Source organism: Sorex araneus, chromosome 1 (assembly GCF_027595985.1).
Source record: "Sorex araneus isolate mSorAra2 chromosome 1, mSorAra2.pri, whole genome shotgun sequence".
NCBI lineage: Eukaryota > Metazoa > Chordata > Mammalia > Eulipotyphla > Soricidae > Sorex > Sorex araneus.
In genome coordinates, this window is record NC_073302.1 from 233,471,963 (window position 1) to 233,490,779 (window position 18,817).

The following is an 18,817-nucleotide window of genomic DNA, read 5'->3' on the forward strand; positions in this document are numbered from 1 at the left end:
TCTTCATTTTGCAGGACGAAAACTGAGTCCCAGCTCTCCAGAGAAAAGCCCACTCATCTCTCATACAGCTGAGTGACTGTTAGACCAAGTGACATTTAACTTGATAGCATAGAACTTGTTAAGTAACCACCTTTTGCATATATAGCTTCAATATTTACCAATTCGTACCTATGTGCATGCATTATTATTGCAACATGCCAGGGCATTATAAAACAACAGGAATTTAGATGAAGGATGAGATTAAAACTGAAGTAGAAATGGGATCAGTAGCTTTTCTTCACCTCCCTTTGATATTCCCTAACTCTGAGAGACTTTATACTTACTCTGTGAAAATTTACTTTTTATGTCTTTTAAAATTTATTTATTTTTTTATCTTTTGCTTTTTGGGTCACACCCGGTGATGCTCAGGGGTTACTCCTGGCTCTGCACTCAGGAATTACCCCTAGTGGTGCTCAGGGGGCCATATGAAATGTTGGGAATCGAGCCCAGGTTGGCCGAGTGCAAGGCAAATGCCCTACTCGCCGTGCTATGGGTCCAGCTCCTAAAATTTATTTTTTAGTTATTAATTTTTGGGTCACACCCAAGACTTATTCCTGACTCTATCCTCAGGGTTCATTCCTGGTGGTACATGGGGGATGGAATGTGGTGCCAGGGATTGAACTCCAGTTTGCCGCATACAATGCAAATGCCATACCCACTGTTCTATTTATCTGAGCCCGTTTTTCTGTATCTAAAGCATATTGCCTAACGCTACCACCCAAGTTTATTTGTTTTTTACTTTTTTTTGGTGTGTGTGTGGTGGCTAGGGATACCTCTGGCCTGTTGATTAGGGAGATGGTTGCAGTGACTGTTCATAGTGTTTGGGTGACTGTGTGATGCTGGGGATCAAACCTGGGCCTACCCAATGCAAAGTGATGCTCCAGCTGCTTGTGCTATCTCTCTGGCCTCTAAGATCATTATTCTCTTACTGAGGTAATACTGCATTACAAAGTTACATGTTTCTGGTGCATATCATTGAAAATGAACTAAGTATCCTAGAGCAGTGCTCAGGGCTTACTCCTGGTTCTGTCCTCAGGCATCACTTCTGCTGGTGCTCAGGGACCAAACGTGGGTTGGTTGTGTGAAATCCCTGTACCAACTTTCTGGCCCAGGATTAATCTTTATTGTTGAATAGTATTCAACATTTTTTTCTTTAATTGGTTTCTGGGCTGCAAAATCTACAAAAAACTCCTTGATCTTAATGGATAAAGATTTTTCCAGAGCCTTTCTTATCTTCCAACTCAAGAAGAGTTAATCACATACTTCTTTGTTATTCTATTCCTGTTTTCCTCACTTGCAATTATCCTAAATATTTCATCTCTTTTGTGTCATTAATATCATTACATAGTCTCAATACCATGTATAGTGCTCAATCTATATTGCTGGCCACACAAACACACGAGTAAATAATAATGTCAGGGAGAGTATACAAATTACTTTATGAAAGTTATTTTAAAAAATTTAGAAACTTGGGGGCTGGAGCAATAGCACAGCGGGTAAGGTGTTTGCCTTGCACGCGGCTGACCCAGGTTTGATTCCCAGCATCCCATATGGTCCCCTGAGCACCAACGGGAGTAATTCCTGAGTGTAGAGCCAGGAGAAACCCCTGTGCATTGCCGGGTGTGACCCAAAAAGAAAAAAAAAATTAGAAACTCACATACACACACACAAACACACAACAAACCATCCCCATTTATTCATGAATATGACCCACCGTATTCTGGAATAGTCTAAATGACCTGCATAAATTTTCATTAAATTGTAGGCTTGCTATAAATTGGACATTCCTTCTCCAAACTAAATCACACTATTATTTTTTTGGAGGGGGGCATGCCTGGTGAAGCTCAGGACTCACTCCTGGCTCTGCTGTCTGCTAGGAGTAAAATCACTCAGAAATTATTTATGGAGATACTCAGGGGACCATGTGGTAGGCAAGAGATTGGATGCAAGGCAAGAACCTTATGTACTCTAGTAATTTTTAAAATATTTTAGTAATTTTAAAAATAACTAGTCTAGTAATTTTTTTTTTTTTTTTTTTGCTTTTTGGGTCACACCTGGTGATGCACAGGGGTTACTCCTGGCTCTGCACTCAGGAATTACCCCTGGCCGTGCTCAGGGGACCATATGGGATGCTGGGATTTGAACCCGGGTCGGCCGCGTGCAAGGCAAACGCCCTACCCGCTGTGCTATCTCTCCAGCCCCTAGTCTAGTAATTTTTAAAATAACTTTAGTACACCATTACTAGACTCTGATGCTACTTTGTTAAATTAATTACATAAGTCCCAATAGTTATATTTTAAGACCAATATGCTTATAAATTACATATATATGTAGTTCACTCGGCAAAAACTGAGCCATTGCCTGCATTTAAAATTCACTTTTAAAATTTAGAAATTTGTGGCTGGAGCAATAGCACAGCGGGCGTTTGCCTTGCACGTAGCTGACCCAGGTTCGATTCCCAGCATCTCATATGGTCCCCCGAGAACCGTCAGGAGTAATTTCTGAGTCTATGAACCAGCTGCAATGCCCGGTGTGACCCAAAAGGGAAAAAAAAATAGAAATTTGATGGGAATGGAGAAAGCTCAATGGATTGAGGGCATGCTCTGCAGGTGGGAAGCCCAGGTTGATCTCCAGTACTGCATATGGGCCTTTGACAATCCTCAGTGTGCCAGGAATAAAGCCCCCCCACCCCCCAACAAACCAGAGCACCAGTAGCTGTGACCAAAATAAAAAAAATTAAAAGCTCCAGACTTAATACGCTAAATATTGTTTTCTCTTTATAATGTCTCTAGGCAAATTATCGGAAAGACAAAAGTCCTTTCCAAACTGGAGAAAGATAGAAAATCATGTCAATAAATTTAAAATGTTATTAATTATTCCCAAGAAAAGAGTTCATATCTTAGGAAAATACACAAAACCTATACAATAACACAAATGAAACATATATGGATGGGAAGATGGAGGTTATTTCAAGTAACAAGCCAGATAACTCAACAGGCCCAAGAGCAAGCTTTTCATGGTGGAGTTTCCTGATTTTGATCTCTGGCTCCAAATGCCTGGTTCCCTGAGCACCACTGGGAGTGACCCCAAGCAGAGAGCTGGGAAGGCAGCAACTGAGACTTCTAGGTGTGGCTCCCCAAATCAAGTCAACCAAACAAGCAAAATCAAAGGTGAATGACGCTCTGCATTTTGCTGGAAAAAAGGTGGCTGAATGTATTTGGCTCAATCTCTATGGAATCTCTACTGAGGTTTCTCAACCTCTACTGAGAAACAGTTGTGTGGAGCACTTAATGATGAGGATAAGTTCTGAGAAGTTCACAGTTAGGTGATTTTATTGTGATCATACGGTGTGATTAATTCCACAAATCAAGATGCTTCGGCCCATGAGACACCTGGGATATTGGATCACTGTCACATATGTGGCATTTGTTGACCCAAACACCAGTAGGCGATGGTGATGAGTGCATCTCCCTCACCCACCGTAGCCCAGGGAAGCCTGTCTGAGGCTCGGTGAGGATTAGAGAACAGAGAAATTGGGGCATTTCTACATTGTTGTGGGCAGCATCTGGACATACCTACTCTTTCTTACACCCATTTCTCTCTCCTCCTCACCCATATTCTTCTCCTCTGCTTCCTCCTGACCAGAATCCTTTCTCATAGCATTTCTTAGCCTCCATTAGCCCTTTTCTATGAAGCCATTCTTCCATCCAAATGCTGAAATTTTATTTACCACGCATGTCCTGTGGGACAGAGTGTCAGGAGCTGTTGAGGATGGCTCCCAAATGTCATTGTTCCTTACTCACCTCTGGTCATGGGATAAGTCCATTGCTCTAATGCCAGCATCACATCCAGGGTAAATGTACAGCTGCTTGAAGTCGCAGGCTTGCCAGACCTCTACCACGCCGTTGTCCCCTCCAGTCACCAGGTTCTGGCCATCACTACTCAGGAGAATGGCCTTCAGAAAATAAAGGAAGGTGGACATTTTTCTCATATTTTCTCATGTGGTCAATGGTCACTACTGAAAAGCACCCAGTGCTGTTCCTTTCAAATTATGACCCCATCTGCTGAAGCTCTCTAAAATTCAGCTCACAGAATTTCCATTGTGAAATTCATCAAACTGCTAACATCAATAAAGGATTTGATTAAAACTAATTTATGTTACAGAATAACAGAAATCCCAAGGAGATCACCCATCAACGCCAGGAAACCTGAAAAGCAACCTGTTTTGCTATGTTCAAAATATTAACAATGTTAAGACTTGCAGAACAGATGTAGAAGCCCCCTTAACACCATTTATTAATCATAATCCAACAACTAAAAATCATTTGTGCATACAGGGTAAACTGGCCCATGTAATTCTGGTCAAGGGTCCAAGAGATAAGACTCTTTAGCAGTGGGGTGCTTTAATATCATTGGGGTGCAGTGTTGAAACAGTTGTTTTTAAAAAGGAACTTCAAAGAAAAAAATCTCTAATCAAACAAACAAATTAGATGTTCAAAATCTAATTCATTTGGTTCATTACTTAGGGTTATACAGACTTTGGGTTGTGTAAAGCAGTTACCTACATGCTTTTAAAACCAGCATACACTTGCCTGGAATCCCAGGGAAATTCCATTACGAATCATTTAAGGTAAAGTAGGTATAAACTCCTGCCTTCGGGCCCAAATTAGCATACAGCATGCAGATTTACCCGTGTTGAATCACTGATCTCCATTTGAGCCAGAAGTTTCCCATTAATGCTGAAATTGCTGAATCGCCCTCGTTCGTAGTATATGATACAGTGGCCTTCACTGGAGACGGAGATCAGGCGTGGGAACAAACAGTTTTCAGGTCCTTCGAGGGCTCTGAGTAAATCTCCAGTGATGGTGTGGACGAGGCAAGGGCCCTCTGCGGGAGAGGAGACACCACAGCCAGAATCATACACTAGCTCTTACAAATCCTCAAACCATACCACAATATGAACAAATATTGTTGGAGGTAGGAAAAAAAAAAAGACATGGCAAGGATCAAGAGCTGATGTCAACTAGAGCACACTTATCAACTTTCTTGGTTTTGTTTTTGTTTGGGACCACACCCAGCAGTGTTCAAGGTCTACTTCTGACTGCACTCAGGCATCATTCTTGGAGGGAGCAGTACTGGAGGTTGACCTTGGATTGGTTGCATGCAAAGTAAGTGCCTTTCTCTCTGTACTATATACCTCAAGCCCATCTCCCTTACCAACTTTTTATCTTAGTAAACGCTTGGTCTTTCATTCATAAGATAATATGAATAAAAAAACTATATATTTCATAGCTTACATGAAAATGAAAGATCATCTGTTCTAGATGTTTGCTTTTAATATGGTTACAGAAGTTTCTTCCAGTTTCAGTAGTTATTGAACCAATTGCTAATTTATTTAATATCATCCAAATGTTAACTTTGTACCACACAAATACATTATTATCAAATCGTAAGTTTTACTTTTTCTATTGTCTACATGAATTGTAAAAGGTGTTTGATCAATTGATTGTTTGATCAGTTGATCAAGAAATCCAGACCACAAAAACACTTTTGTCGCTAAAGAAATGAATAGTGAGGTCAGAGTATGGAGGCCGGGTGGAAAATGTAGCTGAGGCGGCTGCCTGCAACACAAGCGCCGGCCACTGTCCTCCCTACCTGATCCTCTATACAGCTCACTTTTTTCTTATATAACAAAAATGGAAGGAAGATACTCCTACTTTCAGATACTAGATCAGTTTTTCATTATTCAGTCAGAATAAGAGTCTAAAACCGAAATTCTGATCCTTTCATCGCCATGTGTAAAAATAATCGATGGCTTCTCACCACTACTGTGATAAAATAACTATCACAAACACCACGACTGGCCCTTCACCTTTTCAGTACTTTCACTCTTTCCTTCTGCATCCCCTTCCCCATGCAGCCCCTTCATCTTCAGCTTCTTGGAAGCATCCTTCCTGTTCAGCCTTCCCAGAGAGAACTGGTATTTGAGTTGGAATTAGAATCCACGGTCCTGCTTCTTCTTGAATCCTTAGTTCCTCCATGGAAGAAGTCTGAGGAATCAAGGAATCACGCTTTCCCCATCCTACCTTCACAAAGTGCATGCTTGTTAAGGATGACTTGTGGAGGAAAGCAACAAGACTCTGTCTCATGAGCAACCTGATCTACTCCCCACAGTCTCACACCAACCTTCCTCTTGTCTTTAAAAGTTATTTTCAATAACTGTATCACAGGCCATACTGAAATTGATCAATGTTCTGGTTAAAAAGGCTGTTGACCACAAAGTACCACATAAAATCTCTTTGTTGTCTCTCTCTCTCTCTCTCTCTCTCTCTCTCTCTCTCTCTCTCTCTCTCTCTCTCTCTCTCTCACAGACAAACACACAGAGCTAGTAAATACAAATAATAATGCCCAACTGTTGTCAAGGGAACAGTGGTTATAATGAGTCTCCTAAATGAAATAAATTAGGGTTGGATGGTAGTATGGTTGTTAAGCCATTTGCCTTGTATGTGGCTGACCTGAGTTTGATCACTGGCATCCATATGGTCCCCTAACCTTGCCAGGTGTGATCCCTGAGTGCAGATCCAGGAGTAAGCCCCGAGAACTGCCAGGTGTGGCCCCAAGACAAATTAAATGGAATAAATTTTCAATCAAGGCTAGCCTGAGAAGATGGTAACATTTTGAAACATCCAGAAGGGAAGAAATATCTTCTGACCTTTAGCACCACTGATGACAAGTCCAAGTTCTGCGCAGACGGAAACACAGACAACTTCATGGTCATGGCCCGTGAGGACAGCTCGAGGTGCAGGATAGTCACCTGCAAGGAGATGGCATTATTGAGTCACTCCTGACTAGTGGCAGAAACAAAGAACAACACCATCAGATCAGTCACTTACAATAACTCACTGTATGTGGGACAGCTTGGGTCTGTTGCTGGCAATGCCAAAACCAAAACTTAACATTATTGTTTATTAAGGACATGTACTTACTCACAACACTATGAGTCAGTTACTTAATCTGTTATTATTTTCTCATCTACAAAATATCTGCCACACAAGTTATTTGAATGACAAGGTAAGTTGGCAAATGTGACAAGCTTAGGACACGATAGTGATGACAGCTATTTTTATCCCTCTTGTTATAAAACAGATACCAAACGCATCCCAGACTTTACAAATATGCTATTTAGCTAGGGCAACGTTTATATGAGGTGGATACTATTACCTCAATTTCAAAGTCTAGAAACAGAAGGTCATAAAGGTTATTAACATGTACAAGTTCACTTTTCTAAGTGTTGAGATTAGTGAGCTCTGATCTAATTGATTTTGATACCCACACTCATCCACTTAGAAGTGATCCCTAAGTTCTCCCAGACAACAGGCTCAGGCATCGGATTTTAACATGGAGTAAAGCAGCAAAGAAAAGAGATGATTATTTTAATTTTCCATTTGAGTTAATGAGTGCAAACCAAACTAAGGAACAACTAAATTCTATGCTAGAAGAGGTTCCTAAGAAGGCTTGGAAAAGGCAGAATATAAACTGTTTAGATCACAGCAAACTACCATGGAAGCACTCAACAAATATGAGGAAGAACACATCTATGTGTGCAGAGTTAAGCAGCACTGCACTGTACACTGTGGTCCCGTTATTAATCGATTTGCTTGAGCAGGCACCAGTAATGTCTCCATTGTGAGACTTATTGTTACTGTTTTTGGCATATCGAATATGCCACAGGTAGCTTGCCAGGCAGTTAGGTAGGGGGGAAATCAGCTGCATATGAATAAAAAGGCAATCAGAGTATTTGGTGAATCAACTGCTGATCTGAGAAAGATCAGCAAAGCTGAAAAGGTGTCATGCTCAACATCACTTTAGTGGGGAAAATGGAATGGAAGAAAGGAGTCTTTAAAATCACGGGGCACAGAAAGTACAGAAGAAAAGGAACCAATAAAGACAGAGAGGAACTTCAGACTGTGAACAGGGTATAGTGCCACTCGGGGCAGGGTTTTGAGTGTTTCTTTAGCAAAGGAGAAAAGGTCACAAACTGGGCAACAGATGACGACGGGAAGGATCACAGACGCTGCATTCCTCTGAAGGCTCCATGTTCATGGTGATGGCGATGGGCCATTTCTTCACAACGCAATTAGGACCTGGAACCACTCAGTCTAATTCAACAAATTCTTCCTGATGCAATGCACTACTCCATTCTTTCCAAATGAAAAAGTTTCCATTTTCCATTAATATCACACTTATTGAAGTCATATGTTGTCTATCTCTAAATTTTTAAACATTTCTAGCTGACTCATGTATTCCATGACGCATTGGTTTAAAATTGAAATTTTTTTTTTTAATTTTTATTTGTGAATCACTGTGAGGTACAGTTACAGACTTACAAACTTTTGTGCTTGTGTTTCAGTCATACAACGGTCGAGTGCCCATCCCTCCACCACTGCCCATTTTCCACCACCAATGGTCCCAGCATCCCTCCCATCACCCCCAACCCGATGGTAGTGGGTTATCAGAACTTATTAACACTAAAATTAAATTTTTAAGTTGATGATGTACAGTATCATCTTACAAGGAGTATCACATATAAGCTTGCCTTTGTGCCTATATAAGATGCCATTATTTTTAATTGCCATCATCATTGATCATTCCATTTGTGTGTGAGGTAACTTGGTCTTATAACTAAAACTATTGGAACTTCTGGCAGATATCTCTCTGGACTTAGTTACTAAAATACTAAATTACAGAAACCCAAAACTGAGAGGCCGCTAAGTGTGGTCACTCGACCTCATATCTCTTCATCCTCAGCAATGGAAAACAAATTATCTAATGCTTCCTTTTCAGCAGGTCTGACTTTAGGGGAGAGACTCTCCAAACAATAATAGTGAGTTTTGTTGAAATATTGTATATAATCAAAGTGAAAGTAAAGTGAAATTTATTAGTTACACAGGCGGGGGGGGGCTAAGGGTGGGGGGACTAGGGGCGTGGGGGGTTAGGGGTGTGGGGGGGCGTGGTGGAGCTATACTGGGATTCTTGGTGGTGGAATATGAGCACTGGTGAAGGGATGGGTATTCGAGCATTGTATAACTGAGATTTAAACCTGAAAACTTTGTAACTTTCCACATGGTGACTCAATAAAAAATTAAAAAAATAATAAAGAGAAAAAAAAATAAAAAAAATAAAACTATTGGAATTTATTAAACTACACTCTAGATATTCTGGTATCTGTGGGTATTTTCTAAGGAATAAAAAGTTCTATAAAAATTGTATTTCAGATTTTTACTTTGATGATATGATAAACCATTTGTTAACCAGAAAAATAAAAAGATCTTTTCTCTGAAAATCTATGCTGTGACAATTTAACAATGAATTATTTTTTTTTAAATATAAGGTAAGTTAATCGAGTGTTTCTTAAGATACAGATCAGATGGCCCCAAAACATTCCTTATATCAGGGTTTTGTTTTGTTAATTTTATTTTTGTTCTCTTAAAGAGGTCAGTGCATTAGTCAAATTTGAGGAACATTACTGTGGACAATTTTATTTTTCTCCCAAGTTCACAAATTCAAGTTGGCATTTCTGCAGAGCTGCTGGATTTTCCTCTGCTGTTCGAATTAAATGATTTTTTAAAAAATTAATTACACATTGACTATTTATAAGAACTGTGTAAGATTAAGAGACTATAATGAAGTTCTCTATAAATCTGCTTAGATTGAGAAATGCATAACGTTGCTAGTGACCTTAATGCTCCCTTTCCTTATCTTAGGGAATATTATGCCTTTTAAAATAAGTTCTATATTTTTTTTGGGGGGGGATAAAGTAGTTTTATTGGGGGAGGACATTAACTCTAAGAAGGGTGGGCACATGAAGTAAAGGAAATAAAATACCTCAAGATTTAAGCTGGATGCTGCCAACTCCACAACGGGATTGCAGTCTCAGAGTACAAGGTGTGGGGGGCATCTCCAGGATTGCCAAGTTCTGTACTTTTTCTCTGGTACCTTCTCCTTCACCATGTTGCTGAGTTTATCTCTCACACAGAGTGCTTGAGGTTCCTCTCTCTCTTAGTTTGCTTTTCCTTATGACCTTATAATCCTGCTGGGGCTGACCTCCATACACCCCACCATGTCCCAAAAAAAACATTTGTACTTTCGTCTTGGCTCTCCTCTATGAGGGCTGTCTCTGAAATCCCGTGGCCCCCACTGTGGAGGGGATGGGACAGAGGTGAGAATGCATAAGGGCAAGTGGGATGAAGTGGTAAGGGAAGATCTGGGGCGATGGTGGAGGGAAGTGAGCAGCCTGGTGGTGGCTGTGGTGTGGGAATGCTGTATGCGTGAACCCTTACCACTGACAGCATTAGTAAAACTGTAAAGCATTACGACTAAAATAAAACGTAAACAAACAAAAAGAAACAGTGACCAAGGAAGGGCCATTCTAGTGCAGGGGAAACTCAGTAGAAAAATGTATAACCCAGGACCTTACCCAGAAAGGCACCTCATACTCTCCCCTCAGCCCGTCAACATGTCCTTCTGTGCCCGCTGTAGACCTAGCCACCTATTATCTCCTCAGAAAAATTTCAAAAGGTTTTAATTTTTTTTTTTTCAGATTCATCAGCGTCCATTTTGCTTTTGTAGCATCATTTCAGAGGAGGATGGGAGAAAAGGGTCCAGTGGCCCAAGTTAGTTTGCTATTTATTCTACATGTAAGGATATTGTTGTTGTGTACTTAAACATGGTAGAGGAGCCATTTGTATTTGTCAGTCATCTTGGATTTTCCTGAAATGCATCTGTATGATTTGTGAAATTATTCTTCAAAGACAGCCCAAGTTCCCTGATAAAACTAGGTACCGGTACAATTTCATAATAATATTATCATTTGTTAAGTGATAATATCTATCTTTGAGAGAAAAACCCTGAAATCACGAGCTTGATGAAGTTTACAGAAAGGGTTCTCTGTGCTCAGGGATCATGCCTGGTAGTGCTTGGAGAATCATATGCACTGCGCAGGGCAGAATCAGGCTTGGTCACGTGCCAGGCAAATACCTTATCCTTGTACGATCCAGCCCCAAAGGATTATCTACACCTTTCCAACATGTTACAGAAAAAGTAAAAAGAAATCTAGTTCCACATTTGAACAGGCTTTTTACTCAAAAAAAGAGAGAAAGAAAAAGAAAGTGCCTGCCATAGAGATAGGCTGGGGTGGGGAGGGTGGCGGGAGGGAAACTGGGGACACTGTTGGTGGGAAATGGACACTGGTGAAGGGTGTTGGGACACTGTAAGCTTGAAACCCAATCACGAACAGCCTTGTTGTAACTTGCCACTCATATAAAATGTTTAAAAAAGTGTGTTTGCTTTTTCATTACAAGTTCCCAGATTATTTGGATGAATGATGATCAAGTATATTGTTTAGGGCTTCTGAAAGCAATGCCTCTGTCTTTAAGCTAAAGAAGACCACAAAAAATGCAATTTAGTGCTCTGGAGATGAAAAATATGCAGCAGGGAAAAGTGTATTTTCTATCTTTTTTTTCATTGCCAGGGACAGATGTCACACACCCCAACAATCACTGAAAATCTTGGGAATATTCTGTCACTGTCACATCCCAATTGATGGATGGAGCTGAGGGTCAAAGGGCCCAGTGCAGAGGGAGGTGCAGGTGAAGCCCCCTTGAAGGGCCCCAGCTCTAAAACCCCTCCCTCCCTAGCCATTTACCCCCAGAGAATGTCTGTGTGAAGGAATTACTATGAAAGAAAAAGATTACTATGTGGATCAGCACATCCAATCTTGAGACTCTTTTAGGGCAAGCATTTGGAAACTTCAAATAGAAGAGGTTTTAAATAAGCAGATCCCATCTCATTTTTATCTAGCCATTTCAACATATCTTAAATGGTTGATGGGAAATGTACAAAGACTTTTAAGGCTTTTAATGCTGCTATTCACATAGAACTGACAAGGAGAAAGTATTCAAGTGAGACTGTCTGCCTTTTAGAGAAATAATCAGAGTGGTTACTGCTGTACCTGTTACTTTAATATTCATGTGTGGGGCTAATAATATGCAAGGGGAGTTTTGGTTCTTCTGAATTAGAACTGAACAAAAATAATAGAGTCTCAGTGGTCCCTGGTCCTCAAAGTACTTCTGTTGGAGATGGACGATGAACGTCTTAATTGTGTACAAAATTAAAATTTCAGCTAGAACTTTTTTAGTCATTTAATAATAACTGTTGAAAATAGGTTCATTCTGTCTATACCTCCCTATCTGAAGTCATAGTTATGACTTTTAACCTCAGAACAGGAGATTTAATCAAAGGGTGTAGTAGTTTCATTTACTCATATTCCAAGATTTATCTTACAATATTGTATAAGGCTATCGAGAGAGTTCACGTGGTTGAATCCATGACATGCAAAATAAAGTCCTGAGTTGGATTCATGGAGCTACATACCTCAATCTCCACACCAAATACTGTGACATATAGCCCTGATTGTTCCTGATACTGCTGGATGTCCTGATTTAAATTTTAAAAATATCTTGTTAGATTGGTGCTTGCACAGCTTGAACTATGCCTGTGAGGAGTGCTTTCTCCAGGGCCTGTGACCTCAGCCACTTGCAAAGACTTGGCCAATGCCCAAACATAACTGGGCCCAGGTACCCACAGATCATCAGGCGACTCTCCTGAAAACATGGCATTGGGCGGCGATCAAGCATGCATGTTCAGTGGGAGACAGAGCATGCTCTCCATCTGTGAGGCCTGGAGTCTAATCTTTGGCACCATGAAAACAACAACAACAACAAAAGGCATTTCAGGGGCTGGGCTGGAAAATCTCCCATATTTCATTTATCACGTGCATAGATAGAGTATTCCACAAAGAGAAGATAGATCTCAATTTCTTTCTTCTTTGTTTATTCATTCATTCATTGATTTCTTCTCTTTCTTCCTTCTTGAGATAATACTGACTACATTTCTTCTCAGCCTTTAGGCCTAAACCTGAATTTGGGTTGCAAGTGGGGCTCTATATAATCCCCTCCTTTTGCCTCTCTTCCCCTCCCAGCCCCACCCTACTCCCTTATTGCTTCATACCCAGGTCAAAGGTTTTTGCAGCCTCCATTCCATCGGTGCAAAGGAAAAGCAGGGACCAGGTCAAAAGTCTCATTCATGGAAAGTCTATTAATATTAGGCATAGGGCCGCGTTTGTTCAACTGCAGTGCTGGCCTGTTCATGGGATATGACAATGTCATCTGTTCTTCTGGAGTTGCCATGGTGAAGGTGTGCTTTTTCTCACACTGAGGGAAAAGCTGACTTAACATTTACTAAATCCTAGATAAAATTCTTCACTCTGAGAAGTGAGACAAAGTGAGACATGTGTATGGATTTACACTCAGTGAAACACACACGTCCCACACTTTGTGTTTTCATCTCTGATGGTACCACTGGTTCGTAGTGGTAGCAGGAGAGTTGTTTTAAAAACAGGGTGGGTGAGAACAAAGAGAGGGATGTGGTTTGGCAGATGTTTAGTGACAGGTTGTGGTTGGCAGGAGAGTCAGTGTCCAGCGTTGAAGCACAGACAATGGGAGCCCAGGGAAGTGATGTGTGTACAGCTGGAGTCGCCCTTTCAATGGGCTTCTCATTTCTTAGTCTGCATAATGCTTACACATTAGCTGAAAGACTTGTTCAGAGCACAACAGCAGCATAAGCACACTAACAAAGTCAGATATATGAATGAATGAATGAATGAATCTTTGTATGTTTCTTTGGACAGTAAATTCTCCTTCCAAGTTTCCTATTGCTATGAGGTTTGAAATGTCATATGGATGCTTTGACAAGCTCTCTCTGGAGCGCTTCATATCTGATATAAACAGCAACAGCACACAATCTAAAAGCAGATTGGATTTTGAGCTGAGGTCAGTCCAGATACAGTCTAAGTGTCTGTGTGGGAGACGACGATGTTGGTGTACTCATCTTGTGACTATCTTGTTGGAAGCTATGGCATATAATGAAAAATGTCAAGTCCCAAGATCAATGAAATTCGGGGCTCTGGGGATTCAACAGGAACAGCATTGATCCTTGCAGAGACACCAGTCAGGGACAGGCTGTGATATATTGCGAAAGGGGCTCTGGAGGGTGGGCGGCCAAGTCCAAGATACCTACCTGACAAAAAATTCAATCAGCTTTCCACACAAATTGCCTGCACCACTTGCCTTTCTTCCGGGCAGTGGGCTGCTTCCAATTAAACTGCGCAAATTAATTTTTATCACTTCTAAATTAGTTTCGGAATTTGTGTAAAAGTCTGTTTCAGATGAAAGCATCTGTCCCTCACTTCTCTGCAGTCTTTTATCTCGTCGGGGACCTATTTAAATCTCCAAGAAGATTTTTCTATGTTCAAAGCCACAACTTAGAGAGAGTAACAAAGAAACAAGATAGTCTTATAAAATACTCTCAAAAATACCCAACTATAATTCAATTGGAACCTGTGCTTGATACCCTTTGTTGATTTCTTTTATGGCATGAAATTATGATAATCTGAAAAAATTTCATTGTCTTGTGGCAAGTTCATCCAAACTCTCAAAACAATTAGGAGAGGACTCAGTCCAACAATATATTTGGCACAATGGCACTGTAAACTCTTTCTATATGTATCTTAAAAATCTACAGACATTACCTGTATTTTCCTCTCTGTGGCTTTAATACAGCTATACATTATAGAGAGTCATGCCAATGCAAAAGGAACATAAGGACATTAAAGCTAGTTGTACTGATCTTGGGAAAGTTTCAGTAACTTGTTCAGAAGACAAGTCAATGAATCCTATCATTTCACACAGGTGTACTGAATGTACATAATTCAGCCACACAGAGCAATTCAGTGTCCACTCCAAGACTAGACTGTGCACTCTAATAACTACTGGGACATTATTTTTTCATGCTGGGACTTCTCCCTGCAAGTCTAGGTTAATACATACAACCCTCAAAACCTAAGGGCATTGTGTCACATGCTTTAATATGCATTTAGACATTACTAGCTTTTTGGTGTTGCATAGCCATGTATTTTGATACAGAAAACATATTGAGTCTTATTCTCTGACCTGTGAATTGGTACTGAGAACAGATTAAACTAGAGTAGAAAAAAAAATCTTTTCTTTCATTATGTGGGTTTTCTGATGGGCAGACTGTATCTCTGTCAGCCCCACAGCCGATTCCTACTGTGACAGTGAACTGTGCTGCCTTTCCAGAGAAGTGAGCTAATGGGCTGGGAATGGAGCTTGATGGTAAAGCACCTGCCTTGCATGCAAGGGGCCTGGGTTCCATTGTAGGCACTACAAACAAATTGACTAATATATACAGCCTCTTCAGTCACGCATATGTTTGCTAGGTTGACCATTTTAAGAGACCAAGTCATAAATCAGTCCAGTCAAGCAAATATTTAATGTGACTGATTATGAATATACTCTGCCATAGTCAAATAACGGGTATGAGAGAAAGAGGGAATGTGTCTGCCACAGAGGTAAGGGGTGGGAAGGGGTGGGGGTGGCAGGAGGGACACTGGGAACATTGGTGGTGGAGAATGGGCACTGGTGGAGGAATGGGTACTCGAACATTGATTGAAACGTAATCACAAAAATTTTTAAGTCTGTAACTGTATCTCACGATGATTCTTAAAATTAAAAAACCTGGATATTTCTACAGCCATTATAGCAAGAAGCTGAAATAAATTTTTAAAGAGTCATCATTTTGTACCAAAATTTAACAATGTAACACTAATGTGCTTACAATACCAAATATTATCTGATAGCAATTCATGACTCAGATAATGAATACAACTCAGAACATTTAAGAAGGAAAGTAGTTTTGTGATCAGTTTCTAATAGAGATTCTTGAAAATTTCAGAAAGTCGGAGACTTTATCTATTATGTTCAGTTCTTAAGACAGTGCCAGCACATAGTAGACATTCAAACTATGCTTGTTGTTCAAGACTAACAGTAATACTAGTAACAAAGCCTTGTTATTCTATAGGAGTATTTCCCCCTTATATTAAAGATAATGGCTGAAACAAGGCTACTATATTTCCACATTATTATGTCCAAGGTGGGTTTTTTGGGCCACACCCAAACAGCATTTAGGGCTTACTCCTGGTTCTGGGCTCAGACATTATTTCTGGCATTATTTGAGAGGTCATATGTAGTATTGAACATCAAACTGGGGCTGGAAGTGTGCAAGACAAGTGCACACCCACTGTATTATATATCCAGCCTCCAGTTTTTGACTAAAACATAAACCTCTAAAGACAGAGTAGAGATACCGACAAATATCTATTGATAATATATTGTGGTAATTCCTTAAGGATATTATTTAATGTTTAAATAAAGAGCTCTGTATTAACAAATACAACATTCACAATTTGTTCTTAAGGAATAAATAATATGAACATTTGTGTTTAACAGCTCCTTTATAAAGAATTTAAAATACTACAGATAGTTAACATTTTATTGCCAGCCAATGGGCTAAAACCAATATCAATTTTTAGCCATTGTAAGTTTAAAATATTATTAGAAAATACATGCCTAAATATTAAAATTATAATAATTTAGCATTTTTCTTTAAAATTACTCATATAAAAGTATACTATAAGAAATATTGCTGCTAGCAGATGGTAATTTAAAAAAATAATATTTTGGAAAATAACATTTTCTGCATTTCTAAGTTTCATTTTTAAAAAAGTTAATCAGATTTAGATCTCTATTCTGCTTTAATTTTTTTAAACTAATACTACTTTTCCTCAATATACATGCAAGACAGTATAGATTAGCAGCTTACTCTAACTTTCCTAATAAAAGATATAGTACCACAGAAATGCAAAACTTTAAAAAATGTGAAAATTTATAATACTATATCTATATATAACATATTATATTTGAGATTAATAAAGCCATAGGTAGTGGATCAAGTGTCTTATATACACACACATTCTTCCAGAGATGACTTTTTGGATATGAATTTTAAAGATGGAAAATAAGGAAGTTAACTTAGTATAGAGTATGATGTTAGCTATAACCAAGAATTGGTAGCTATTTTTTGAATTATTTGGAAATGAAGCTACGCTGAATATTTTTTCTTTTCAAATTGAAGCCCCATCTTAGTTCACAATTTACAGCAAAGGCTGAACTATAAAACGTACTATTCTTTTTAGCGTCTATGTTCAGCGACATTACTTTCTACGCCACTTCAATTTCTTCATCCACAGTTCTTTGGCTTTAGTTTTGGGTCACAAGAATAAACGCTGATATAGCTTTAATGTGACCACCTGGTTCTATCTCTCACTATCTACCTTTTCCATATGTTCCTCTGTACTTTAATGGTCTCTATTTCTATATTTTTCTCTGCATTTGGATGGAGTCTTTACTCTTCGTTTGTTGAAAGCCATTTCCCTCTTTCTTTTTAAAAAAAATCCTTTTCTGTATTTCTGGCAAAATGCACGTGCTGGGAATTGAAGAGCAAATATATGGCCCTGTGTCTATTCTAAGACACCTCCTAGGTGGGATTGAAGAGATAATGCAGGGGTCAAGGCATATGCCTTGCAAGTAGCTGGCCCCAGTTCTATCCTTCTATTCCTGGCACCATGACTTCAGCTCTAGGGGTCTTACAGCACCATTGGGGCGGGGGGGAGTTGAGGGTAGCAGGGCCATAGTGGCACTTTGTCTCCAGGTGTTCCTGCTGACACTGGCCTGGCTGGCTGAGAGCCACTGGGAAGGTCCCCAGGGTCTCCTAAGCATTGCCAGAGGGGACCCTCCCTGAAGATACATCTCACTGGCTAGCAGAGAACTGGGGAGACAGCCTCCAGTCATGCACTTGGGACCCACACAGCATCTCGCCAACATCTACTCTAAAGATCATTTATAATGACAGACACATGGAGCTCCTGAGAAATTCTTCTTTGCTGTGTCATAAACGTCCCTCAAATTTCCTAGAGTACCAGCTACTTTGTCAGGACAAATATATGAATTACAATTTGAATAACCTGCCTCAGACTTGCCATTATCAACACATTATAGAAACCAATTCTCTTATTTTCTGGGAACGATGAACATTAAACTACAAGAAGGCCCTGAAGTGTAAACAGTAATCATTTCCAGGCTGTCCCGTATTGTGTGAGTTCTTCAGACATCTAACAGGATTTCTGGAAAGCCCTGGTGCCGATGTGCCAGGAACCAGACACTTCAGATAGAAAAGAAGAAGGTTTTCCTCAGAAAAATTGTTTTCAGGAGTAAGAACAGCTCTTCCATAAAGAAAAGAATCCCTGGACAAGCACTGTCATAAACTGAGTTAATCTGGTACCAATTTGCTTGAAGCTTTTTTTGTGAAAGCCTTAGCATTTACCATAGAGAGTAAGAACTGTATGCAGCGTTTTCTGAAAATCACATGACTCTAGAATGCCTCCCTGCAGCTACCACCATTTCTCCTGCTTCTACAGTGCATATTTACTATTCTATAAGGCACAGAGTGGCGGGTGTCCTCACTCAAGCAAACGAAACCCGACAGATATCCAGAGAAGAAAGAGGATGTATTCAACTGAGAGAAAATATAAAAGATTTATCAGACCAGGTGATGCTGAGGGAAACGTCCACAGCATGGAGACATCTGGAGTTTGGAGAAAGCCAGGGTGGGAGGGAAACAGTATTGCTCCAGGCCAAGGGTTAGAGCTGTTACTCTTTTTTGACACTCTGAACACAGCCAAGTCCAGTGAGGATTTCTGTCACTTAAGCTTTTATAATTTAAAGTCCTTTTCACCCCAGGAAAA

The 18,817-nt window shown here is 39.9% G+C and overlaps 1 protein-coding gene across 5 annotated transcripts in view; it reads right to left on the minus strand.

Annotated features, from left to right (window-relative positions):
* Nucleotides 1-18,817, minus strand: part of NBEA (neurobeachin) — a 625,086-nt gene that overhangs the window by 1,945 nt on the left and 604,324 nt on the right. For all 5 annotated transcript variants that reach the window (XM_055142057.1, XM_055142054.1, XM_055142047.1 and 2 more), the window contains 3 exons: nucleotides 6,752-6,853; nucleotides 4,730-4,926; nucleotides 3,843-3,994 (listed from right to left, as the gene is read on the minus strand). In XM_055142057.1, coding sequence (XP_054998032.1) covers nucleotides 3,843-3,994; nucleotides 4,730-4,926; nucleotides 6,752-6,853 — 451 coding nt within the window. The remainder of the gene's footprint in view (nucleotides 1-3,842; nucleotides 3,995-4,729; nucleotides 4,927-6,751; nucleotides 6,854-18,817) is intronic.